Source organism: Mercenaria mercenaria, chromosome 3 (genome assembly GCF_021730395.1).
Source record: "Mercenaria mercenaria strain notata chromosome 3, MADL_Memer_1, whole genome shotgun sequence".
Lineage (NCBI taxonomy): Eukaryota > Metazoa > Mollusca > Bivalvia > Venerida > Veneridae > Mercenaria > Mercenaria mercenaria.
The window spans coordinates 45,278,941-45,306,379 of record NC_069363.1 but is presented as its reverse complement, the minus strand read 5'-3'; the positions used below and the strand labels follow the sequence as shown (position 1 = coordinate 45,306,379).

Here is a 27,439-nt window from a genome sequence, read left to right as displayed (position 1 = left end):
ACTGAACTAAACTAAGTCTACATGACTCTGTAACTCTGGAAGTGTGACCTGCTTTCACTGAGACCATACCCTGCATCCGAGAAAAGAAACCGTAACATTCCGACTTACATACTTTTGCAATACCTACTGAACTAAACGAGCGAATAACGTATACATGTTCTATGAAAGCATAGTATTTTGCGAGAAAATAGTTGTCGTTGATTTTATGCCACCCTCAACCTATGAAGTACATTCAAGCAAACAAAATGCATTTTCCTTTTATTTTGATTTTCTAATTTGACATCTTTGAAAAAACCGTTCTGTTATAATCATCACAATTTCATGCATCTTTTGCTATGATATCACATTTATTTTCAGAGCCAAATACAGCCGCTTATAAATTTTATTGAAAATATAGTTACGACATTTCAGGGATATTCATGTCAAGATGATTTCAATGAATGTAATCTTGGAAATCCCTGCTACCATAGAGGATATTGCACTAATACATTTGGAAGTTATAGGTAACATATTTGAAGGTTAAAAGTATGATTTACGCTAACAAAGAGACAACGTTTGTAAAATTGAAATCAAACGTGACATATTCTTCTATGATAGCGACACAGCAAAATAACCTTTCAAGAACTCAAAACAAGGCAGATTTTTACGGATTTGATTTGTTTCTCGCAATCACAGACATGAATTTAATAAAATCTGTAAAAAGATCTGTAAAACATATTCTTGTTGCATTTTTGTCTTCTTGCAGACGTTCAAATTAACGCCTGTGAAATTGGTATACATATGTTTTACTTAATAAATGGTTATTTGTGACATTCAATTTGATAGAGGATATAACATGAGTGTCTTTTCATATTGAATTTATTAAACAAATTGAATAAAACAATAAAATTAAAGGAGTTTAATAAATTCAATATGGAAAGACATAAATGTAATATTCGTTTTATCACATGTAAGCTTTTCCTGCTAAAACATTAAAATTTCCTCTTTCTGTACCCATTATAGACCAAGTAAATTCGACCAACATCTCTTATACTTAAAACGACGTCAACGTCAAAACTTTTTTACACTAGTGTAATATCAAATTTATGTAGTGGTTTTATTTCATTCCCACGACGTCAAACATATGATAATTTTTTATACAATATGCATACTTTTACACTTTCCCCCCCCCCCCCCCCCAAATTTTACTATTCTAAAGAAGGATGGACAAAGTATTGCATATGACCAAATCTTTTAATTCACTATATATATCAGAGGTAAATCTCTCACTAAAATAGTTTATATTTAGATACTGACTTTATATAGAACATCCTCACCATATGCAGTTAACTTGATTAGGTATAAACTAACCAAACGTCATTTGTAACAGTCATTCCATTTGTTTAGTGGTAGTACACATTTATACTGTGCTTAGCTGGCTGTCCATGTAGTGTGTACCACTTTTACCTAACAAACAGTCCTGTGTATACACATAAATTAAAAATGTTAATTTTATGTTTATACCTCTACACTGAAGTAATTGTCATATTTTCATTAACATTAATTTGTGTCTAAAATATCTAATATAATCTATGTAGTATGTATTCAAAATCAAAAGCTACAGATTTCTTCCATAACTTTATAGCTGTGACTGTTTGCCAGGCTGGAAAAATAGAAATAGTCCAACTCCACACTGCAGCATTAAAACAAATCCAGATATAAAGTTTAGAATGTGTGTTCCAGGATGGATGGGTGATCAGTGCCTGGATCAATGTCTAACAAAGTACGTGTTAACTTTCACACTTTATGCGGGGCCTGAGATTCCGTGGTGTTATGGCCAAAACAGCTAGTTCGTGGGAATATGAAGTTATCAGTGTATTTATATGAAGACATTTTCGAAGTCACTCAATATCATTGGAGTATTAGCTGGTTTATTAAATAAGGTTCTCATAAATAAAGGAATTTTGAATCTTACAAACATTCTAGTTTTCTTATTTCGGAAAATCTCCAGACCTTAATTTAAACGTTTATCAAAAAAGCTAACAATACAATAAAAGATGTATGTCATTTTCGTCACTCCTTATTAATAAATAAGTCTTTCATAAAAACAATATTTACAAGAAAGCCGTATTTGGCAATGCTCTAAAAAGTTTAGCCTTAACTTTACATCTCAACCAAGTGTTTCGTTGAAAACTTAATTTTGTTCTACATTATTTATGAATATTCAAAATATATATAATTTCCTGACCAACTTAGGACAACTAAGCAAAGCATGAAGGCAGTCCACATACTGCAAACAAAACAGACAATATACATTTTAATTAAAAGCTTAAATGTAAGTTTGATATTGTACGTTTTAATATTTAGTCTCACCTTAAGCTATCTTATTTGATATAACAATCAGGACTAAGCTTACAACTCATACTGCTTCTTGGTTGAATCCAAATTGATTAAAATAGAGACTCTCGCTCCTTTTCCTGTTTAATTAATATATTCTCTCTCTTCAGTGATATGTGTACAAAGAAGCAAGTTTGCAAAAAGCGGGGGAGAGGAAAACTCTGTCAATGTTTAGATGGATGGACAGGACCTGACTGTTACACAGATATTGATGAATGCGCGAATAACCCATGCCTAAGTTACCAAATATGCATAAATACCGAAGGTTCATATAATTGCACGTGTCCATTGGGATGGCAAGGTGCCAGTTGTTCGGACGATGTTGATGAATGTTCCATTAATCCTTGCAAGCATTCTGGAATATGTACAAATACTGCTGGTTCATACATCTGTACGTGTCCAACAGGGTGGCAAGGGGTCAGTTGTTCAGAAGATACGAATGAATGTTTGACGAATCCATGCAAAGATTCTGGATCATGTATCAATACTAATGGTTCATATATATGCAACTCTACTGATGGGTGTAACGGTAAAGACTGTCAAGAGAGTATTAATGAAGGTAAGGTATGTCGTCTTTTTATATCTATAGTGAATACAGTATATGCACAATTTTATGTCATAAGAAGCATCTTATTATAATATATACATGTACAAAACAAAGGTCGTTGTCGTATCATCAACAAAAACTGTTTTATTTGAATCAAAGGTGTAGAACAGTTTTTAAATACCAGTGGCCGTATTTGAGGCCATACCTCATGGGTTTAAGTTCATTTGTGTTGTCATTTATACAGTCACTAAACCATTCAGCGCCTAAATCAAGATTTTCAAATATTTATAGATTTCTGCAGATATCGTCTTTTCAAACGGAATGGCCAATAGCCAACCTCTTGGCGGCTCATTTTTAATATGAAAGAAGTAATGAATGCATGAGTAATAACACCTTTATGTATCAATAGGGTATTGTCTAATTTCTGTTCTTGAAATATGCTAATGCACAGGTATTCATTTTCATATATTGCATAAATAAAACTTTAGAAATGATGCATTTTTGTACAGCCTCAAATGATGTTGCTTCTTTGAAGACCTTAACAATCGCTTTGGTTCTGGGTTCGTCAGGTCTTTAACTTAAATCAATGGTTGCAATAGTTGTGGCAAAATATAAATGGTAAGTTAAGAATAGCAGAAAAATGGTTTCGGGCAAGTACATACGAGTACACTCCTCAGGCATAAATCATTAGAACATACACTAGTACAACGAAACAATTTTTATACCAGTTTAATCTTTGTAAAATCAGATCAAGTGACAGATGTGGCCAAATACAATAGTGTTACAGACACTTGAAATTTCTGAAATTTTCCCGAGCTTCTCCCACTGAACATGGAGGCCAGTACCACCGGGTCTTCACAGGAAGACGGCTTCGCGGGTATCAGTGCTACACACATGACATGCAAAAGAACCAGACTGTCTATTTGTAAAGTGCTAGGCTACGTTAGCCGGTCAGGCCTGTATTTAATAGATTTCTTCCACTCTCTCTCTCTCTTTATTCAGAGAGTTTTCTCACGCTCTGTCCCTCAGGTCTGTCCCTGCCCCTTTAATTCTTGTGAATCATCAGAAACACACACAAAAAAAAAAACAACAAGAATACGGGTCCACTGAGAATAATGACATTCAAAGAATGCAGCCTCACACAATTTCAACCCTAAACCTGTATGTATACACTAGGTTAATGACTGTATTGTTTGCGTACACAAAACGGACGTTTTTTCAGTTTCAATAGATAAGTTTTTTAGTTAAAACATTAATTATCATCATTAAAAACATAGGTGTCTTTTCATATTTAATTTATCAACACAGTTGAATAAAATAATAAAATGTGAGGCTCTGTCGAGCATTTTATCAATTTAAGTAAACGAGTTTAATAAATTCAATGTGGACAGACACAAACCTAATATTCTTTTTTTAACATATAAGATTTTCTTGCTGAAACATCAAACTTCGTTTTTTCCTTACCTATTATAGAGCAAGTGAATTGGACCAACGTCTCCTATACTTAAAACGACGTCAACGGCAAAGCATTATTTTACACTTGTCTGTTTCACAATCTATTTAATGGCACGACGTCAAAAATGTGATAAAATTTGTATAACTTACGAAAGCGTTGATTATAAGTGAAATGCAAAACATGACGTGACACAATATTTATTGAGTGTTAGTCATACAATTACCATACGTAGACAAAGTTTATATTATTAAACACCGTAGGATTAAAGTCGAACCCTAATATTTCATAAGTAGACAAAAGTCCTTGACTTCATTTGATACATTGACCACCAAATGAAAACGCATTTCTATTCTATTTATGGTCTTATTTTCTGTCACAAATGAACTTATTTTATTGGTGACGAGAAACTAAAAGGCAGTGAGCCCAAAACTGCATTTTATTTCAAATTAACCAAACTATTCGTTGAAACCTAAACCTATGAGATGAGAATGTGCAATTAAGAGCTCGCTACTTTTATAAGATAATATAGATGTAAACCAGAATTTATTTAAAATAAGATAATTAGATTAAAAGCAACTCAAAGGTCAGTGGGATAAGGCCATGACTTTATTATTAAAAGTATATTATTTTCAAGCATGTATAAATTTTAATATATAAAATGCTATACTGAATAGAAAAAAAAAATAACATGTCTGAGAAAGAAGTATCGCCAGCTAAAATGCCAAGCGATATAATATATGCGCAAAGTGGCAGCAGTATATAAATAAGCTCAGAATGTTGACCTGGCGAATGGCAGAGAGTCAAAATTCATTGCAAAAGAGAAAGCAGGGCGAAACAGCACAAAACTATATCTTGAAACGGTTTCCTATCAACTTTAAATATTGCCTTATGATGATAGCCTGGCAAATATGACACATACCGAAATGCATTTTTAGTGTGTTGAGGGCCACAGCATATTTTATGAAAATAAAAAAGACCCAAATAAGTGATGGGGAAAAAGAAAATTTCATTCAAATACTGCTTTTAAGTTTCCCGACATAACTGATTCAAAAGCTTCCTTGATTGATAAATTAAAAATGTCAAGACCTATATCAGATAAGTGAATACCATCTGATCTAAATAAACCAGGTGTATCTACAGTGATCTGACAATGCTTGATCCAACGACCGCCTAGTCTAAAAACTTGTAAAGCTGCAGCACGGTTTATTTTTTTTCTACAGTTTTCGAGTCTACCAACATAAATATTTGAAAGCCAGTTTAATCTAGGCAATATATTAGACCAAATCAAAAGAGTTGTTGGACCAGCTAACTTGCGTATTTCAGACAGATCATCTCTTACTTGTTTTGTCAAGAAACCTTTTGGTATCTTACCAAGTGAGTTGCCGCCGCAGTGGATGACTATAGCATCTGGTCTGTATGTACAGTCCTGAAGCTTCCTCGAGACTAAAGGAAGTACTTCTGGCCACGTCATCCCTCTTCTCGTGAACCACGAGACTTTGCAGTCTTTAAGGCCAAAGGAGACTGTAGACCTGTAAGCAGCCCTTTTATCTGCCCAGTGTGGTATAGATGAGCCAACAATCCAGATAACTGAAAAATATTAATGAAAAGGCCAAAACACTGAATCACTAACGGATATAGTTAAGATATGCATGGGATGACCAACGGCCTTTTTTCTTGATGATGTCATGCGGCACTCCTTGGGCATCTAGGTATGTTGCTGCACCTTTACGGAAGCTGTGTGAAAGTAATCTGTTAGCTGGCAAACCTAAATGTACCATGCATTTTTTAAGAACACTATTAAACTGATATCATGTTACTGGTCTCCCATTTAAGTGCGAAAACAAAAAAAGGCTACTTGGTTTAAATCTTATGTATTCCAGCAAGGCCTGTACTGGGCACTGTTTGGAGTTTGCTATTGTCGACAGAATAATTACCTGAGGCGAACCACACTGATTATATTTTGAATGAGTAAGACGCAGCTGTGTGAACAGTGTACCATTCGAACATGTAAATTTGGCGTCCACAGACCTTAGTGGATGGCTGCAGTATGAAGGTGATGTAAGCACAAGAAAGACAGAAAAATGCTACTAAAAACAAAGACTTATAAAGTTTAGCTTCATACACCGAAATACAAACTGATGCTTAATATTTCAATAGTTTTCTTTTGAAGCCATCCATGATCTTTTTGAAATAAAATGAATTTGTAGGGTCGCCCCAATTGTGCATTTTATGAACATATGTTATTGCTGCTAGGTACGAACATGCTGTTTTAAATGACAGACCTTTTTGAAATAACCACGCAATATAGAGGGAGACAACCCACTTTTGTACAGGCCAGAAGTTCACAATACCATATGTACTACGAAGAAATACTACAAACGAGCGCAAGGTAGTCTGATAAGTTCTTTTTGTATTACCCGACAATCCTTCAGAAGCCAATGACTTAGCTAACTGCCAAAGATGTCCAGCAGAATTGATGGTACCTTTGCCGGAGTTCTGTCTGACCCTGGAGCCAAGTCCCTGAAACGCTGAAATTAGAATCTTGAAAGCGCATCATAAATGCCATTAGATATTTCAGGAATATGCCTGCTTTTAAATAATATGTTAAATTTCAAACATTGAAGCACAAACTTTCTTACTAGAAAGGAGACTGTAGACCTGTAAGCAACCCTTTTATCTGCCCAGTGTGGTATAGATGAGCCAACAATCCAGATAACTGAAACATATTAATGAAAAGGCCAAAACACTGAATCACTAACGGATATAATTAAGATATGCATAGGATGACCAACGGCCTTTTTTCTTGATGATGTCATGCGGCACTCCTTGGGCATCTAGGTATGTTGCTGCACCTTTACGGAAGCTGTGTGAAAGTAATTTATTAGCTGGCAAACCTAAATGTACCATGCATTTTTTAAGAACACTATTAAACTGGTATCATGTTACTGGTCTCCCATTTAAGTGCGAAAACAAAAAAAGGCTACTTGGTTTAAATCTTATGTATTCTAGCAAGGCCTGTACTGGGCACTGTTTGGAGTTTGCTATTGTCGACAGAATAATTACCTGAGGCGAACCACACTGATTATATTTTGAATGAGTAAGACGCAGCTGTGTGAACAGTGTACCATTCGAACATGTAAATTTGGCGTCCACAGACCTTAGTGGATGGCTGCAGTATGAAGGTGATGTAAGCACAAGTTCACTTACACGAAAAAGACCGAAAAATGCTACTAAAAACAAAGACTTATAAAGTTTAGCTTCATACACCGAAATACAAACTGATGCTTAATATTTCAATAGTTTTCTTTTGAAGCCATCCATGATCTTTTTGAAATAAAATGAATTTGTAGGGTCGCCCCAATTGTTCATTTTATGAACATATGTTATTGCTGCTAGGTACGAACATGCTGTTTTAAATGACAGACCTTTCTGAACAAAAATTTAGCCAAATTTTCAGATCCTCTTTCATCTCTGAAGTTACCCTTAAATGATGATGTTTTTCTGGAACCAAGCCAACTGTAAGATCAATGAGCCGTCTTAAAAATGGTCTGCCTACTGGGATTGCTTACAAGCAAACGAAAGACTGTCTATAAGACTGGATTTGGTGTAATGTTGCCTTTGCTTTGGACATTAAAACTTTGACTTTTTCTGTCAACTCAATGAGTTTATCAACTGGTATTTTAATGACCATTTCAACAGAGTCCAGTTCCAGGCCAAGGAAGGTTAAGACAGTAGTTGGATAAACAGTCTTATCAACAGCTAAAGGAACATTCAAATCAGAACACAGCTGCAAAAAAAATTATCAAGTAAGAACTGACAGTCTCTAGACTTTTCCTCCCCCCCCACCCCCCCAAACAGAGAATAATTCAGATAATGCTTCACATTTTTAGATTTCGCCCTTTTCTTTACAGACCATTCCAAAAAACTGGAAAACTTTTCAAAAGTTGCACATGAAATAGAGGCTCCAAACGGTAGACATTTATCATAATAATGTTGTCCTTTATGTTTGATACCAAGTAGTTCAAAATCTTCTGGGCTAATTGGTAGAAGCCGAAAAGCTGATTTGATATCCGTTTTAGCCAAAAGGGCGTGTTTACCAAGATCTTGAAGCATTTAACAGCCTCATCAAAATGTGTGTACTGTACAGAACTAAGATCTAAAGGGATGAAATCATTTACGGAAGCATTTTTAGGGAAACTTAAGTCTTAAGTGATGAATTAGACGAAAATCGTCTGTGCCTGTTTTTCCACTAAACCTATTGGTGAAACTCTAAAATTATCAAATGGTGGTGTATCATAAGGCCCGCTTATTCTACCTGCTTCAATTTCTTTAGCCAATTTCTTTGTGATTAAATCTGGATGTTCATATGCAGACTTTAAAGTACGTGAAGAAAAGGAGGCTCTTGGACCAAAATAATGTAAAGAAAAACCATGTGAAAAACCATCAAGTAATTCTTTTCTGATGTTTTCATTTGGATAATTATTCAGTTCATTTTCCAGTGAAATAAGATTCAGAGGTGAATGACCTAATGTCAATTTTTTACTTTGGCTTAAATGCTGATTTTTGTTGGGGTACTGGTCTGCCACGAAAAGTATAGCACTTCAGTTTTGGATGTGAATTGCCACAATTTGAGCACACATGTTTATATTTACAATTTTGGGCATACGGGCATTGGCATAAATTGTACTGTGTAGTACTGTGTACAAACTCCCTAGCGTTTATTTGTAGCAACATTTGGCTGCGGTAAACTTGGTGAATTACTGAAAGACTGAGCTGCTGGCATAGTCATTATTTTAAGCCATAAATCGCTATTAAGTACAGACCATTTTTGCAAGTGATTTTCTTGTCTCAGCCTAAACTGCTCATCATATGTCCTCCAAGCATAATCACGCCTTCGGAAAGCTGCTTTGCGAATAGTGGCCATATAAGAGATGAGCTCAGAGCAAGCCTTTGGGTGTTGAATAATATATATATCCATGAAAACAAGGAATGCGTCAGACCATTGTTCAATATTTTTAACCTTTTCCATACCTTTTTGACGAGTTTCAATGAACCCCTCACTAGACAATACGAGTCTTGCATCATTGTAAGAATTTAACTCCGAAGAAGATTTTAAGAGCAAATTCAAATTTATGTATTTTCCCGAACAGATTTTTTCTTTCAAGTGAAGAGGTATTTGAGCACTCACACTATCATGGCTGTTGATATTATGGGAATATTAGCCTGCGATGAAAGAAATTCTGTCTGTTGGAATTGATTTTCAGGCACAAACCCACCAGGATTGCTCTGAGCCCCAATATTCCTCCCTATGTTACTTAAATCAAATTTTTATGCATTTAAACATGACTCACCATATTCATGTAGGAAGGTGACCTCTTCATGACCACCATTGGCCGTGTCGTCCGTCTGAACTTCAGCAGAAGCAAACTGTCGGACTGGTTGTTTTGGTGGTGCTGGTCGTGGTGGACAGTTGCCCCTGTCGCCCGCTTGCGTGCCCTCTTTCGTCTTTCCATTGGCATGATAATAATATTGTCAATTTGACAGTGACACTTCAGAGTTGCTGAAACTAAACAAACAAAACAAAGGTTCAAACGAGCAAAACACTTGTAAATTTTAGTACGAAACAGATAACAAACCACGCGACAGCAATAATGCAACGTCAATTTATTGAGAGATGTTTCCCCTACAAATTCTGAAGCAAAAATGGGCAGATTTACTGTTAAAGTCCACGAAGAGCACGAAAATTGTTAATTGCGGCATACTAAAACTTTGCGACAAATATTACACTAAGCGAGATGAGATGAGTAACAGAAACTGGTCATCACTGCAGAATTCACCTATAGCATAAGCGTTATAGGTCACCAAAAATAAATGCATTTATGCAGAAAGTTAACATAAATGATCTTCTTATAAACATGAGTTTGGTTCAGCAATTTTTAAATGAAAAATATTTATGAATTTCTAGATGGTCTTCATATGCATTCATCCTGTAACTGTATGAAAACAATGGCATATAAATGTTTTATACTAAAACACATTTTAAATCCTTCCCCACATATCTGAATTAAAATGTTAAACATAACTGAATAATTGTATTTGTAGTAAAAAGAAAACGGAAGATCAACAAAAAGAGGACAACGAGTCAGTGATTTCCAGTAGAGAAAGGATTCCAGCTTGGAAACATGGTGGCCAAGACATGTAAGAAAAATAATTTGATTTAATACGATATTGCAAACTTAATGACATGTTTTTAAACAATAAAATGCAATACCTTTAAAACTGTGCAACAGTTATCGGCGTTCATATCCTGGTTTATTTGTGTGTATCCAGGAATAGATCGGAAGACACGAAATTTTATCATCATAAGTTTTGTTTGCTCTTGTAATTTATTTGATACGTTATAGCAGACTTACATTATTGTCCGTAAGTTTTGACCTGACACTCATGAATATTCCTTATATTTCCGTAAGTTAATTTTCGGTGTCCGAACATAAATAGCGATATAACTATTACATATATACTTCTTAATTGATATACTGTCGCATATGCACTTAGCTGTGCGGACAAAGCGTTTACTTGCCAATAGCCGGGTTAAGGGTTCGAGTCCTACGTCTGACCATATCTTTTTCAGCAATTTTTTTGCAAATGGTTCATTTACTAAAAGTTATCATATTAACCCGTTGTAAAACAGTGGAATAAAATTATTTTAAAAGTATCTTAAATAAAAAGACAAATTACCTGTCACCAGCGTTCCAGAAAATACATACTACAAGAGAAAACATATAAAATTCATGAAAAATGATACATAAAATAATGTAAAAATAAAACGGGTATCAATAACATTACACTACATTTAAAAATGATCTAACTAAAGGTGATTTCGAACCAATATTAACGTGCATGGAAGTCAAACACCTTACCACTACGCCACCGTGGCATTGGTTATCTGTATATGTTACTTTATTAATACAGATTTTTTCAGGATACAAATATTGCGTAAGTTAACGAAAACGCCCAAAACAATTTGCGATGATTATTGAGCGCCAGTTCAATACTTACGGACAATATATTCTTGCGATTAATCTTGAGATTGTTCCTTAAGGTTTTACATTATGTTCTAGTTTTCGTGCTACGTTTCAACTTCGACAGAGACAACATCTAACCATAGCGCACATACACAAGGACATAATCCAGCGAATTATTTGCATAAATACTGTCATGTTTTTAATGTAGCTATTTCTGTCAAAGCATTAAGAAACAACATTGGAAATTAAACTCAAAGATGTATTATCCCGTTGAACGCATTTATGTTGTTTCTAATACAAAATATGAGGGTTTACAAAAACCAAAATGTGAGAATGAAGTTCAAACTTTGTCAAATGTTAGGTATAATAGTAGTAATATGAACATTTATCAAATGCCAAATGTCAAATATATTAATTTCAACAACTATACAATACATGATACATTGAACATTGGTCGGTCCTATACATGTAACTGATAGAAAGCACCGGCGGAATATTATTCTTTTGCACCTGGCGGGATGACTCTTATTTGGGGGCTGACTTAGAGTGAAGTTTGTGGTACACCATAAAACGGTTTAACCTCTCAGTTGTGTTTGTTGCGACTGCCGTTCATAACGGTACCCATTGACTTGTCCATTGTGTTTTTTGTTTCATGTTGTCTAGTAAGTACCCTTGTAAAAATGCATATTACTGTACGTTATCATGCTGAGAGGTCATTATATTCCCATCTAATCTTTATCTTTGTTTTAAACGTAACATCTTAATGTGTAATCTGAACTATGTGTTTTAACCGATGCAATTATAATCATTTTTCAAACAATAATAAACATACTTAAATTTATGTATGACAGTATAGAGCGAAACGAGTATCAACCAGACAAGGACTTAGTACCCGTGATACCAAACAAAACAAGAGCTTCAGCATGGGAACACAACCGCCAATACAAGTAAGCGGGATACAGAAATGATTTCCTCTGTTATGTAATACATATTGTTGTAAATACACAGATTTTCTGATTATAATACATATTAGAATAACTGAAACACATTAAAGATTAAGCAGTTGTTTATTTCATGATAGTTTTGTTCATTTGTGTAATGGATCGGATTGGTGCGAAATTAAATAATCACAAGACTTTCCACTGAATAACTTGTCTTCTTTCTCTTTTAGTTATTTATTTGATGTAAATATTTCTATTTGAAGTGGTCATTCTTTATGTGTTTTATTATTAATTCTTTAAAACTGACTACCTGATGTGTGACATAATGGTATCAATCAAATGCCAGTACTTTAATAGTTACTTGTTCAATGCTATTTGAAGTGGTCATTCTTTGTATATTTTATTATTACTTCTTTAAAACTGACTACCGGATGTGTGACATAACGGTATCAATCAAATGCCAGTACTTTAATAGTTACTCGTTCAATGCTGCAAATGGTAATCAATTTTGAAAAGCCAATATAGTCAATAGTTACTTGTTCAATGTTGCAAATGGTTTGTCAAAAGTCAAATACCAATATAGTCAATAGTTACTCGTTCAATGCTGAACTTAAGGTTATCAATTGTCAAATGTCAGTATAGTCAGTAGTTACTCGTTCAATGTTGCAAAAGGTTTGTCATTAGTCAAATATCAATATAGTCAATAGTTACTTGTTCAATTTGCAAAAGGTTATCAATTATAGTCAAATGTCAATATAGTCAATAGTTACTCGTTCAATGCTGCAAAAGTTTATCAATAGTCAAATGTCAATATAGTCAATAGTTACTCGTTCCATGTTGCAAAAGGTTATCGATAGTCAAATGTCAATATAGTCAATAGTTACTCGTTTAATGTTGCAAAAGATTTGTCAATAGTCAAATGTCAATATAGTCAATAGTTACTTGTTTAATGTTGCAAAAGGTTTGTCAATACTCAAATGTCAATATAGTCAATAGTTAATTTTTCAATGTTGCAAAAGGTTTGTCAATAGTCAAATATCAATATAGTCAATAGTTACTCGTTCAATGCTGCAAAAGGTTTGTCAATAGTCAAATATCAATATAGTCAATAGTTACTTGTTCAACGTTGCAAAAGGTTTGTCAATAGTGAAATGTCAATATAGTCAATAGTTTATTGTTCAATGTTGCAAAAGGTTTGTCAATAGTCCAATGTCAATATAGTCAATAGTTACTCGTTCAATGCTGCAAAAGGTTATCAAGAGTCAAATGTCAATATAGTCAATAGTTACTCGTTCAATGCTGCAAAAGTTTATCAATAGTCAAATGTCAATATAGTCAATAGTTACTCGTTCCATGTTGCAAAAGGTTATCAATAGTCAAATGTCAGTACAGTCAATAGTTACTCGTTTAATGTTGCAAAAGGTTTGTCAATAGTCAAATGTCAATATAGTCAATAGTAACTTGTTTAATGTTGCAAAAGGTTTGTCAATAGTCAAATGTCAATATAGTCAATAGTTACTTGTTCAATGTTGCAAAAAGTTTGTCAATAATCAAATGTCAATATAGAGAATAGTTACTCGTTCAATGTTGCAAAATGTTTATCAATAGTCATATGTCAATACAGTCAATAGTTACTCGTTTAATGCTGCAAAAGATTATCAATAGTCAAATATCAATATAGTCAATAGTTACTTGTTCAATGTTGCAAAAAGGTTATCAATAGTCAAATATCAGTAAAGTCAATCATTACTTGTTTAATGTTGCAAAAGGTTTGTCAATAGTCAAATGTCAATATAGTGAATAGTTATTTGTTCAATGTTGCAAACGGTTAATCAATAGTCAAATGTCAATATAGTCAATAGTTACTCATTCAATGATGCAAAAGGTTATCAATTGTCAAATGTCGACATAATGTAGTTCAGCAATTACATGTTCAATGTTGCAAAGAGTTTTTCAATAGTCAAATATCAATATAATCAATAGTTACTTGTTCAGTGCCACAAAAAGGTTATCAATTGTCAAATGACAGCATAATTTAATTCAATAATTACTGGTTTAATGCCGCACACAGCCTTTGCTTATCATCCTTTGCATCTACATTAAATTCTCTTACTTAAGGTAGTTCTGCACGTTCGGATCAAAATCTTTTCTACGATTAAACTTGATTTTTCAAAACTTCAGAATATACTTAGAAACTTCGGCAAATAAAAAAGATAGGACCGTGTGCTCTATAGGACCGTGTGCTCTATTTTTTTCTGCTAGACTGATTTAAAACATTTTGACTCGAGTCGAGTTTTTATGATGGGAGCACAATTTTAATCACATATCAGCAAATTAATTTTTTCTACAATGTAGATTTAATGGAACTTCTCACAGTCGTAATTAAACATGTCCTGTAATATGTTAAATAAAATGAATAGGCCTGTATGCTTATTTTGAGATATATGCACATTATAAAAGAAATCCACGCATATGAAGCTAATATTATGGAATAATTTAACGTGTAAGAATTCTTAATTTCATATTTTAACTTTCGAAAGATAGTAAACTTGCCGTTGCATCGGTTGCAATTGGCTCATAAAATGATTGTCACTTCCGTGCGCCGAATTCGAGCTTTTTTCTTTAAATGACAATTCACCATTACTTCCGGTTTTACAAACGTGCAAAGCTACCTTAAACTTTAAAATGCGTATTGAGAATAGTATGCTCTTTAAAAACACAATTGGAATCCCATATTCGAATATCTTGACTGTATCTTAAAATGAACTAAATGTTATTATTTACAGTACAGAGCGAAACGAACACCAAGAGAAAAGGGACATTGTGCCAGTAATATTCAATAAAGCAAGGGTTTCAGTTTTGGAATACGACGAGCAAGACAGGTAAGTGGCTGGCAAAAAAGCGGATATCTCTTAATGTAACAGACTGAAAATACTTCAGCCCTGACCGGGAATCGAACCCGGGACCTCTCACACCTAAGGTGGACACTCTACCCTACTATATACACCACCTTCATTTTAGAATTCTTCCTCGAATTACAGGAGTTTGAACCTTTGTGTGATGTTCTAAGTTGTTTATTCATATCTACTTATTAAGTTATTTACGTTGGGCGCCAAATGTAATAGACTGAAAATACTTCAGCCCTGACAGGGAATCGAACGAAGGACCTGCCACACCTAAGCCGGACACTCTACCACGTCGCTATAAAAGCTAGCTCAAAAACAAGAAGGTATAAGTGCACCCTTATACTACCCTATAGTGCCCTACTACATTAATCTTATTTTTGGTACTTGTAAAATATGTAATTGTTGGGTTCTGCTGAATCCGGGGTAGGTAGCCAGGATTTCCACAATCGTCCATGAACAGGCTCAATCAAACCGATTTATATAGTGTTGCGCGACCTGTTGTTTTCCACCTTTTTCCATTTTGAACTATTATGCCATATAATAAGATGCTACGAATAAAAGACATTTGGAGCACAATTCCATAATCTAACATAATGAAAACATAATGGATAGTTTATCTGATGTTTGTTTGTTTACTACGGTAAGGTATTTGTCAAATATAGAATAAAATAGAAATGTTGACTGAATTAGTTGTATATGTTTTATCATTTATTTCATAAGTATTTTTTTATCTAAAACATTTCATGTTTAATGCATATAACTGAATGTATTTACAGTGAAAGCCGAAACGCTGACCAAACAAAACGAGATACAGCGCCAGTAATATCAAGGATTGTGGGTTGGGAATTCTCCAGCAAACGAATAAGCGAGTGATACTAAAGAATTGTAACTTTACACCATATATATTGTTATCCACTAAATTCAAATATACCGACGATATGCCATTTCTTTTTATGGTGGTTTGTCCGATAGTTTGACTGGAAAATTTTGTCTGTTCAATTTAGGCAATAATTGGTGAAGATTATTTCTATTGTTGTCTATTATTGTTTTAGTCATTTATTGAATGTTTCTTTTTTATTACTCTTTCTTTTCACAAGTTGTTGTACATTTGTAAAACTTCTCTTTAGGCTGTTGCTCTTCTTTGAAGTTTTTATAGTTACATAGACATCATCTGACCTTTAAACATGTACAACACACATTAACAAGCCTATGAATGATTATCATTTATTAAGTTTCCTAAGCTGGAACACAACCAAACAACCGGACAACATTAAAAATGAAAATTTCCAGTATTGATATCATTGCAAAAAACATTGATGATGCTTTAAATTTATGTTTTATTGTACTATAAATTTGTTGCATTGGTTAAGAGAGTTTTAATTCTAAATCTGCATTTTATAGATGTTTGATGATACTACTGGGCCTCGATGTTCGCATTTCGAATAAAATGTTTAATCCGCACAATCTGTAAGATGTATTGCATGAATTGCGGATTTTTAGGCATGATTTGGGTATGAGTTATTATAATTCATCATATTAAAGTTCTTCGGGGCGGTAGTAGGATCTTTTTTTCAATGTTCAGTTATCTTTGAATTTTATTTTAAAGCTAAAACAAATATTTTCCCATGGTAGACTTCTAACTCATGAAACCTTTTGAAAAACTATTTAACATGAAATTTTTGGTTATACTGTCGAAGATATCCTAAAAAGTTTATAACAATATGTGAACAAATAAAGTCACCATTGAAATTTAAAAAAAAATAGGTGTCAGTTTTATTGTAGGAAATAACCCATCATGACTGTTTTCGACGATAAATTCAAAAAAGGTCCTAATATCATCATAAGAGTAGTACGGGAAATTGTTTATAATTCATTAAAGAAACTTACCAAAATTTCCCATTGATTAGTGCTAATTGTTTGATATTATGAACATCTGGGGTATATCTAGTTTCAATGTACTACCGATAATTGATTTTTATATAAATAGCACATTTAAAACGTGATCTTGTCTTTGCGTGTTTTAAGACCCAGCACAACCTTGTGAACACATTGGTCGAGAGGGCTAAGGCGTTTTCCTACGGAGGTGAAGGCACCGGGTTCGATTCCTGGCTACTTCCATTGCGGTGCGTCCTTGGGCAAGGCACTTTATCATGATTGCTTCAGTCGGCCCAGCTGTAAATGGGTACCAGCAAATTGCTGGGGGTAAGGTATAATTGGTTTCAACTGTACTTAAAATAGGGTCGCTCAAAAGCTCTACAGAAATTTTGTTCATTGTTTCACAAAGGACGGTAAATAAAATATACCTTTACCTTTGTCAGAGAGGATAAGGCTGCAATGCCTACATAAGAGAAAATCCCGTCGTCCTAATGGTGCTCCGCTCCATGAGATCATTGATTTCATATAACTAATATTCTAAAAGTTCCAAACTTTTAGTCTACTCCCATACATTTGGATATGTTTTAGATATTTCCCCCAATTTTCGAATGGTGCTATTTGTAATTTAGAAATTTATAGGCCCATATCGTCTGCATGTATTTTGTGTTAACGTCCGAAGCACATTGCTTCTTGCATATCTCTTAAATCATAACGTCATGCACATGAACCTCAGCACAGGAGCTGTACAAGACGGTTCTTTGATATCCAACTAATTGACCAAGTAGATGAATCAACATGGAATCTCGCAATAATTAAACAAATCGACCTTATCCTTCTTGATTTATATAGCAAAGCTCCGACAAGTCACCCTCTTTAAACTGGTATAGAAGCTTCGAGAGCACGGAGCTTTAGGCGCAATTGTGACTTGGAAACGTTCATTCCTGATCCCACTCAGTTGTAGCTGACGGTATCACATCAGACCAAAGTCCTGTCGTATCCTGTGTCCCCAACATCTGTCCTACGTCCCCTCCTCCACCTACATTACAAAAATGACCTCTACGACTTGGTCACGGCTATTTGTCACCTACCTCACTGTCGTTTCTTATAAGCATGCAGCGGTCAAAGATAGCAGTACGCAGACATGCGATCACAAATCACATGAACATGGACAAAACAAGGTTTACTAGGTTCTCGAATTTAGATGCAACATTCTATAGATATTTTTCAGAAAATCATATATTTTAATAACAGTGTGCATTGCATGTCAGACCATCACAGAGTGTATTGACAGACTAGAATACATTGTTGGTGAAAAGTTATTTTCACTCACCGGGATATTTTATGACAATATACTTGTTTTAAGTGGTGTGTATTACTAAGTACTTTCAAAATTCTCGTTCTAACAGAGGTCAGGTATCCATTAATGAGATGTTTTTATAACAAGAGGCGAGGGATTTAAAAAACGTGCTTACTTTGAATTAGTTGACCAATTAATTGCCAATGTGGTACGTACGCCTGCCCGTCCGTCCGTCTACTTTTGTCCATATCATAACTTCTTTGTACATTAGAAAAATACTTAATGATTGCCTCATTGAGACTGTTTCTAGTGAACAATTATAAGATCCCTATCTAAAAATCCAATGTCACTTTTGGCTGAAGGGGTTGGACAAGGGTCATATAAGTGTTATGCTGGCCGCAAAATTTGTTTGATGCCGCAGATAGTAGCTACCAGTAAAAAAAAGGTGCACTCATCTTGTGACTGTTTATTTTTGGGTTACATTATAGCAATTGTCAAGGTTCAATGAATCTACGTACAATAGTTGTCGTTGTTATGTTTTATTCAACTGAACTAATTATTAAACAATGTATCCAATTTTTATTCAAAAGCTGCTGTTAAACAGAGATAATAACAAAAAAATATACACGTGTGAAATTAGAAATTAGACCCTTTGAGTATATAAGGTTTGAATACTTTTTTGTGTTTTTTAGACGAGTATAGCTATACTGGGACGTCTTGTGTGATAGTCGCAATTTGGTTAATATACTAATAAACTTTGATAATGTGGCAGTTGAGTCCAATAAGTCCAGGGATGTTCAAAGATAATCCGTCATAGATCTATTGTAAAGCAAATACTGGATTTACCTGTATTGGAAAATATTCAGTGTCGATTGGATTCAGATCAACTGCCACATTATCAAAGTTTATTAGTACCCGTCTAAACGTTCACAAAATAGCATTTGATTTTTCAATGAAATTTGAATATAATTATATAATGTTAGGTGTATATCCACGGTTAAAACGACTTATGATACACGTCAAAGCTCATGTTTGTAAATAATAATAATATCATTTTTTGTATTTGTTTTAAAATGTTTATGTTTTCAGCAAAACGAAAAGCGTTTGATAACTAAAACAGAACAGAAGGGGGTATCTCAGTTAATGGCACATGCAAAGCAGTGTGCTTTATCAGAGCTATCAAGTGTTTGCATTGAAAGAGCTTACGGCAATGATATATACAAAAACATTTATTCGAAAATAATTTCTTTTCATTTAATATAGATATATATCTACAAAGACGAATACAGATAAACTCAAATTAGCACAAAAATATATGAAGTTCATAACCGTTTTATACTGCATACTTCTAAATAATTCTAATGACACTTGATATAGACACTACACAAAAACAGCAATTAATTGCAGCTATATGTTTACCTGTAACATAAAAAGATCAATTGCTGAGTTTTATTCAATTTTCAAGTAAACGTATTTTTATGATCTTGGTAGAATGTATATGAGTTAATATACTACTAATTTGACAACAGTCACCATTTTAAACAAATACCTTGTAGACAAACAGTAAAGGTTTTTAATAAACACTTGAAGAGTTTAAAAGATGTAATCAATTTTATTTTATGCTAACTAACGAAATACTGTATTCTATCAGTAAGATATTTTTATATCTCATCACTCACACTGTGAAAATATGACATCTATATTTTCACACTGTGAGAGATATAGCTCCGCCCCCTCATACATTGTGAATGAATTTTAAATTATTTGCTTAAAACTGGATGAAAATTGTAGTCGCACTGTGTTCTTTATTGTTTATTTCTCGATTCAAATTATTTTACTTAATGAGAATTTCATAACGTTATGCAGCAAAAAATAAAATAAAATGGAACTTTATGTTGAGTGCGTAGTTCTAACGTCACAACACGTCTGACGTCATGTCTGTTTACGCGCGTCTGTTTCCCGCGCTGAGAATAAAACTGTTGCAAAATGCACATCTCAACCTAATTGAGGATAAAATAAAAAGAAAATTTGTTTGTTTTTCGTGAATATGGAATATATCTCACCTCGAAGTGAGAAAATGTTCACATTTTCACTCGCGCTATGCGCTCGTGAAAATATTTGAAATTTTCTCATTTCTCAGTGAGATATATTCCATATTCACTTAAAACAAACAAATATCCTCTATCTTTGTTCACAAATTGCTGTTAGTTTGATATTTATATATAATATCATTCTGGTACAAGGTCACCTTGTACATGTACATCTGTTACATGTTCATCTGCTTATACGTCGTTGTCACCATATTGCCAGACTGAAACCCTTGCTTTATTAGAGTTTACTGGCATCGTTTCTTTTCTAGGTGGATCTGAAACCCTTGGTTTATTAGAGATCACTGGCATTGTTTCTTTTCTAGGTGGATCTGAAACTCTTGGTTTATTAGAGATCACTGGCATCGTTTCTTTTCTAGGTGGATCTGAAACCCTTGGTTTATTAGAGATCACTGGCATCGTTTCTTTTCTAGGTGGATCTGTTGTTTGCTGCTTTCTACTGTAAGAAAAACTGTTTAATATTTAGTAAATTATTTCATTTGAAGATTAGGTTACACATCCAAATTATGTTAAGGGAGAAAACAAAACGATGAACAAGCTTGATTATTTTGCCTAAAAACGGCGTGGCAAAGAAGTATGTGTTATCTGTGGTCATACATGATCTCCATTCGATGCAGATATTTAATAGAATTCCACTGTGTTGCTGGCGTAAGAAGTGATGCACGTTCCATAACTTCCCACGAAAGAATTCAATCAAACGAACACTATTGCTATTGTGTTTGGATACATGCTCCTCTAATAGAAAGATGCCATTTTTATTCACCATTTTAGACGAATAACTTATGAGTTGTGAAATTGGGTTCTTCTCTTAATTAATAAGTACCCTAAAGGGAGCTTGGCTTTAATGTCATTTTTAACGATTTTGACTTACCATTTTTGTTTTGCGACAATCACTGCGACAATCAAGATGATGAAAAACATAAATGAACTAACAGCCAGCGCAGTAATGAAAGTCTTCAAGGATGTAAAATCAGCTGTGTATAGAAAGAAACATGTTTTACGGTTAAAACTTATTTAACATTTTCAGTTTAGGTCAAAATTAGAGTATTTTGAGAAGCAGGGATAGTTTGTAACGTAATATTTTGACAGCAGTAACCACTAAATAAGTGTTGGTATTCATGTTTGTATTATTATTATTAGTAGTAGTAGTATAAGTAATAGTAGTAGTAGTAGTAGTTCAAGTAGTAGTAGATTATTATTGTTATTATTATTATATGACATATGTATGGCCAGTTTGAAAAAATCAATCGATTAATATTTATGATTTTTATAGCTGTACTCACGCCAAAATAATGAAAAGAGCTAATTATTTTGTGCCTTGAAATTATTGTTATTATGTAATGTTTCTACGTTGAGAAAATTTATTACCGATATAAACTGGCAAGTTACGCTTGAGCGGAATGGCAAGTTTTTTGTGCTGATCGGACTTTGTTTAGCAGATGTCGGTCGGTCAGTCGGTCGGTCGGTCGGTCTGTATGTAGACCAATTCGTTTCCGGATGATAACTCAAGAACACTTTGACCTAGGATCATGAAAGTTGAAAGGAAGGTTGGCCATCACCAGCAGATGATCCCTATTGATTTTTAGATCTGTATGTCAAAGGTCAAGGTCACAGTGACCCTGAACAGTTAAACAGTTCACGGATGATAACTCAAGATTGCTTGGGCCTAGGATCGTGAAAGTTGATAGAGAGGTTGGTCATCACAAGCAGATAACTCCTATTGATTTTGAGATTAGTAGGTCAAAGGTCAAGGTCACAGTGACCAGGAACAGTAAAAAGATTTCCGGATGATAACCCAAGATTGCTTGGGCCTAGGATCAGGAAAATGGATAGGAAGATTGGTCATGATTAGCAGGTAACCCCTATTGATTTTGAGGTCTTTATGTCAAAGTTCAAGGTCACATTGGCCAGGAACAGTTAAAAGGTTTCTGGATGATAACTTGAGATCTCTTGGGTCAAGGGTCATGGAAGATGGTAGAGAGGTTCATCATGACCAGCAGATGACCCCTATTGACTTTAAGGTCAAAGGTCAATGTCACAGTGACCAGGAACAGTTAAACAGTTTCCGGATGATAACTCAAGAACGCTTGGGCCTAGGATCATGAAACTTAATAGGAAGGTTGGTCATGACCAGAAGATGATCCCGATAGATTTTGAGGTCAGTAGGCCAAAATTCAAGGTCACATTGACCCGGAACAGTTAAACCCTTTCCGGACTATACCTTGAGAAAACTTGGGCCTAGGATTGCAAAACTTAATAGGGAGGTTGATCATGACCAGCAGATCACTCCTGTTGATTTTGAGGTCAATAGGTTAAAGGTCAAGGTCACATTGAACCAGAACAGTAGAACTTTGTTTACAGTGAGCAAATAATTTCTGTTCCTTGTGCAATTACTGAATGCATCAAGGGGGGCATTTCTTGTTCGACGAGCTCTTGTTTCAAATTAGACTGTGATAATGAAAGGGATTTCTTAGCTGCAGCATCAGCATCCTCGTTCCATGAATACCAGCATGACTGGGAATCCAACAAAATATGATGGACTTTTATGTAATTTGCAAAATAGTCCTTTTAAGTTGACTTGATTACATTATATTTGGACTTGAATATTTCAGGGTTTGTTTCAGACTTTCTAAAGCCAGTTTTCATATCAAAAAGAACTGTAGAGGAATTAAGGCTCCATGGTAGTGTATCTGGAATTAAATTTTCTTTAATGCCATCGAATTCAAAGTCAGTTTCATTCATAGAATATTTTATGCAAAATCTAAACGGTTTGATTTGTTTTGGTTTCTTCTCATATGAATCGAAGTACTTGGGTTTAAAAATGATTTTATGAGCAGGATTAGATTTATTTGCAGCCACTCTCAAAGCATATTGCAATGCAAAGTTTTTCGGCGTGTGTAACCGAGAACAATACGAATACCTTGATCATTATGGAATGTATCTAACATTTGTAGGGTAAAATGGGGTATCTGGGACAGTGGGGAAACTGGGACACTTACACTTTTCAGTAAATTGGGGTAAATATTGATTACGTTCCCTAAATAAGATCATATGTTGAAAAAGAACATTCAGTGTTAAAGCCTATTATGACAAAACATTTTCTGCCGATGGATTGGAAAATATTTTAAGAATCGATTTTCTTAGACATATGTTGAGAGTATTACTAATTAAATAAAAATAAGAAAACATAAAATTACACGCTGTCAATAGTTATGCCTATTTTTTTCAGATGGTGCTTTAAAATATTCTCGTTATGTTCCTGTCTAGTGAAACGCACAATGGAAATAGTCGTTTGACTTTCTAGATAAATTTGCTTATATGTGGTCGGTATATCAATAAGATCTTAAAGATATTTAATTTCGGTACCGTAACGTCTTGATCATAAATGTGACGTCAATTTTGACGCAAGAAGCTGGTTCTCGTATACATGTAATATCGCATTTAACTTGTTTGAAATATTGAAGTGTATTATGTATCGTTGCAAATCAAGGACATGGCATTATTTTTTTTTTAAATTCTATAAAAAAGTATAATGATTTTGTTTTTTTTGACTTTCATTTTGAATAATAAAGTGGCCTGTCATGAACCGTTGCGTTGACGTCAGACAACGACGTTATAAAACAGGTGCTTGTTTGTGAAATATGGCATGTCCAAAATATTTATATTGGTATGTGTTGATACCTTCAGTTATTGGAAGAGTTGCAAAACTGTAGGTATCACATTACTATTTCATACAATGAGATTTGTTTTTGAGAAATTACAACATACTTTATTTTTGAACGTTCCTTTTCAAAAGTGTCCCACTTACCCTAATGTATTGAGGCAAGTGGGACACTGTCGTTAAGAACAAAGTTCTCCGTGATTTTATTTTTGAACAAACTGGATGCTGAAAGAAAAAGGGGATATACTCCAGTTGACAGTACATAAAACGTTGTACATAACTGGACATAACCACTATAAATTGTCAACTTTTAATCTTTTTCCACAAATGAAATGAAAATAGGAAAGAAAGTCTAGTAATGACGAAACTCTGATATTTTGTAAGTATACCACTAGTTCACAGGCATGGTCATAATATATATTAGCTTAACTCTGGTGCAACTACTGAATTTTCTACCCGATACCAAGTTTACATGATCTAAGTCACTGTTTAGTCACATAAGTTTATTTAAAGGGAGATCGTTCCGTGAACCCCTCCCACTCATTCCGCGTAAAATCTGGTGAGTTTAGATTTTTTGATAGTCTAATAGGCTAATACTGATATTTCTTTCATGTTTAAAGAAACTGTCGGCAAATCTTATATTAATAAGTAGTATTTATACTAGGTGAAGCGCAGGAACCAACTGACAGTCAAGCCAACATGGTAGTTCTTTTAGTTAATTACTCCTTTAAAATATGACATTGTGTCAAATATTCAGGCTAAAGCAAACACCAAATATTGGCCAGACAACACATTTTAGGTACAGTTGCCAATAGTTTCCGAGAGCGTATGCCCATGTGTCCCTCTAGATCTCCTTAACCCTGCCTTCATTCCCACACATTTCATCCCCTCCGAGTTTTCCTGTATGCAAACAGCTAGTTAATGTCCTTATTTCTTTGTGAAAAAAGACACACATTTTAATTGTCACGTTAATATTTGATAAAATCTATGTTTTAAGACTGTTTAAAATTTTGATCAGTTTCAAGTTTAAAAATCACACATATAAGTACATAATGGATTATGTCAAGTTTATGTTTAATTCATACATAGTTATTTACACTTATAACATTTTTTTATTTTAAATGATTTATATAATAAGCATATATTGAAACAAATAATGACATAATTTAGGCAAAAATTGGACATATTGATTTCTTTATGCATCCTTGTTTTACAAAACAGACATAAATTGTAATTAATACTGAGCTATATTTTCAGTTTAGAATTCTTTTTTGATCTGTGGACATGAATGGTTTCATTTGTCATAAATGCGACTGTAATATACATAAATTCTAATAAAACTAAAATGTCCCAAGTTACCCCAACTGGGTGGGGTAACTTGGGACATTTGACCAATGTTTAATTAATTTATATTTAATCACTGGTTATCAGGTATTTGTAAAAGTTTATATTCGTCATATATTATATAGTTTGCGCATACTGAAATATCAATAAATCAAGTTTATATTTTGTCTTTCTAAAATAATACTCAACAGTGTTTCTTTAAGTGTCCCAGTTAACCCATTTTACCCTACGTATATTGATTTTTTAATGGCCGCTCTATGTTTTCTAGCAGCGGTCTTACAATCATCATAATACCATGGCTTATTTTTAGTTTTTCCATTTCTTGAAGTTTCGGAATAGACTTGTCTGCAATATCTGATAAAATAACAGAAAACTGATGAACAGGATCATAAAAATTTGTGAAATTTTCCAAAGTCAAATCATTCTTACATAAAGACTGATACTGTTGCCAGTTGGCTTTATTAAATCTAAAACAAGAGGAATGATCTGACGTTCGTTGAAATATACTTGATAAGATAATCGGAAAATGATAACTTCCATGTAAGTCATCGAGCACCCTCCATTCAAAGTCAAGAAAAATGCTTGGTTGGCAAACTGATAAATCGAGACAATAATTTTGTGCAAACGTACTATGAAGTTTGCTAAACGCAGTAAAATATGACGATAGGAGGAAAGTACATTTGATTTTGTTTGACGTTAATTTGCCAAAAAAGATAAATAATTATGCAGTGTATAAATGATAACATGGATGCAACTTGATATGACGAATAAGATGTAAAGCTAATTAAAGTGAAATTTCCTAGGGCTTGGCATAACTAGCCGATTGATCGCATCGGGCCAATACGGGCCAGTACGACCGCTAAAACGTCTAGATCGAGTTAGAGGCCAAAAATGTGTGTTGGCAACCACACCCCGAAAAGGGGATGCACACATGTAAACAAGCATGCATCACTTCCCCGGGCTGCTATGGGGCACCTCAACATCCAGAAACCTCCTCTCCGGCTAACGGGCCGCCACCCACGGCAAACGGGCGGTTCCATTATCGGGGGAGTCGTACCCCGCTGGAGAAACAGCCGGCATTTTCTTTCCCCCCGCCGGCAAGTGGCAGAGGATTTTGATAAAGTAAAAACTTCAATGGACGTTTTGCACATTTAGTCATACTATGATAGAGGTATACAGTAAGTCATGTCTACCATGTAATGAGATCATAGCAACTTAAAAAACACAAATAAAAATTCTAGTATATTTCTGCGTTCAATACGTTACATACAGGCAGAATTTACCTTAACGGTTTTGACCACGGTATGCTGTCTTCATAAGAAGTTTCGTACTGCGACGATCGGATATATATTTTAGTAGTCTTAAAAGAACTTTATTCCAATGGATTATACCTACAAAATAAACAGCTACACGGATGAATTATCAGGTTAATGTAACACTAAGTCTTTAACCGCAAATATTGATTCAGTATTATTTAGATTTACTCATTTAGATTTGAAGATTGAATACTGCTTAAGCCGGTGCTAGGGGGCGTGGGCAGTGTTGCATTTTCCATTACTGCTCATGAACAGACTCAATCAAACCGAGTCTGCAATTTTCACTGTTTGTCTTGTTTTCGGTGCTTCCGAGGGATCTACTTTTCAGATTTTATTTACTTCACAACAGCGGGTGTTAAGTGCTGTGTGGCGGCCGTAAAAAGTCGCCCGACTTCATCTCAGTGTTGTTATATTTTCTGGTCCTTCGGGATCATTGATTTCAACTCATTTAGATTTGAAAATTGAATACTGTTTAAGCCGGTGCTAGGGGGCGTGGGCAGTGTTGCAGTTTCCATTACTGCTCACGAACAGACTCAATCAAACCGAGTCTGCAATTTTCACTGTTTGTCTTGTTTTCGGTGCTTCCG

At 34.3% G+C, this 27,439-nt stretch overlaps 1 protein-coding gene and 1 long non-coding RNA gene across 2 annotated transcripts in view; one reads left to right on the top strand and one right to left on the bottom strand.

Moving 5' to 3' along the window:
• LOC128555588 (uncharacterized) overlaps positions 1-27,439 on the bottom strand; it is an 85,088-nt gene that overhangs the window by 46,839 nt on the left and 10,810 nt on the right. The gene's annotated exons all lie outside the window — the stretch shown is intronic.
• Positions 420-16,459, top strand: LOC123523535 (uncharacterized). Its single transcript, XM_045301202.2, has 8 exons — positions 420-503; positions 1,625-1,762; positions 2,487-2,935; positions 3,433-3,541; positions 10,482-10,577; positions 12,256-12,351; positions 15,132-15,227; positions 16,028-16,459. The coding sequence occupies exons 4-8, from the start codon at positions 3,510-3,512 to the stop codon at positions 16,122-16,124; spliced, it is 417 nt and encodes a 138-aa protein (XP_045157137.2). The 5' UTR covers positions 420-503; positions 1,625-1,762; positions 2,487-2,935; positions 3,433-3,509; the 3' UTR covers positions 16,125-16,459.

Coding starts and splice junctions, on each gene's coding strand:
- LOC123523535 (XM_045301202.2), top strand. CDS start 3,510: ATGGTTGCAATAGTTGTGGCAAAATATAAATG. Junction 3,542..10,481: donor GTTGTGGCAAAATATAAATG/GTAAGTTAAGAA, acceptor TTGTATTTGTAG/TAAAAAGAAAACGGAAGATC. Junction 15,228..16,027: donor GAATACGACGAGCAAGACAG/GTAAGTGGCTGG, acceptor ATGTATTTACAG/TGAAAGCCGAAACGCTGACC.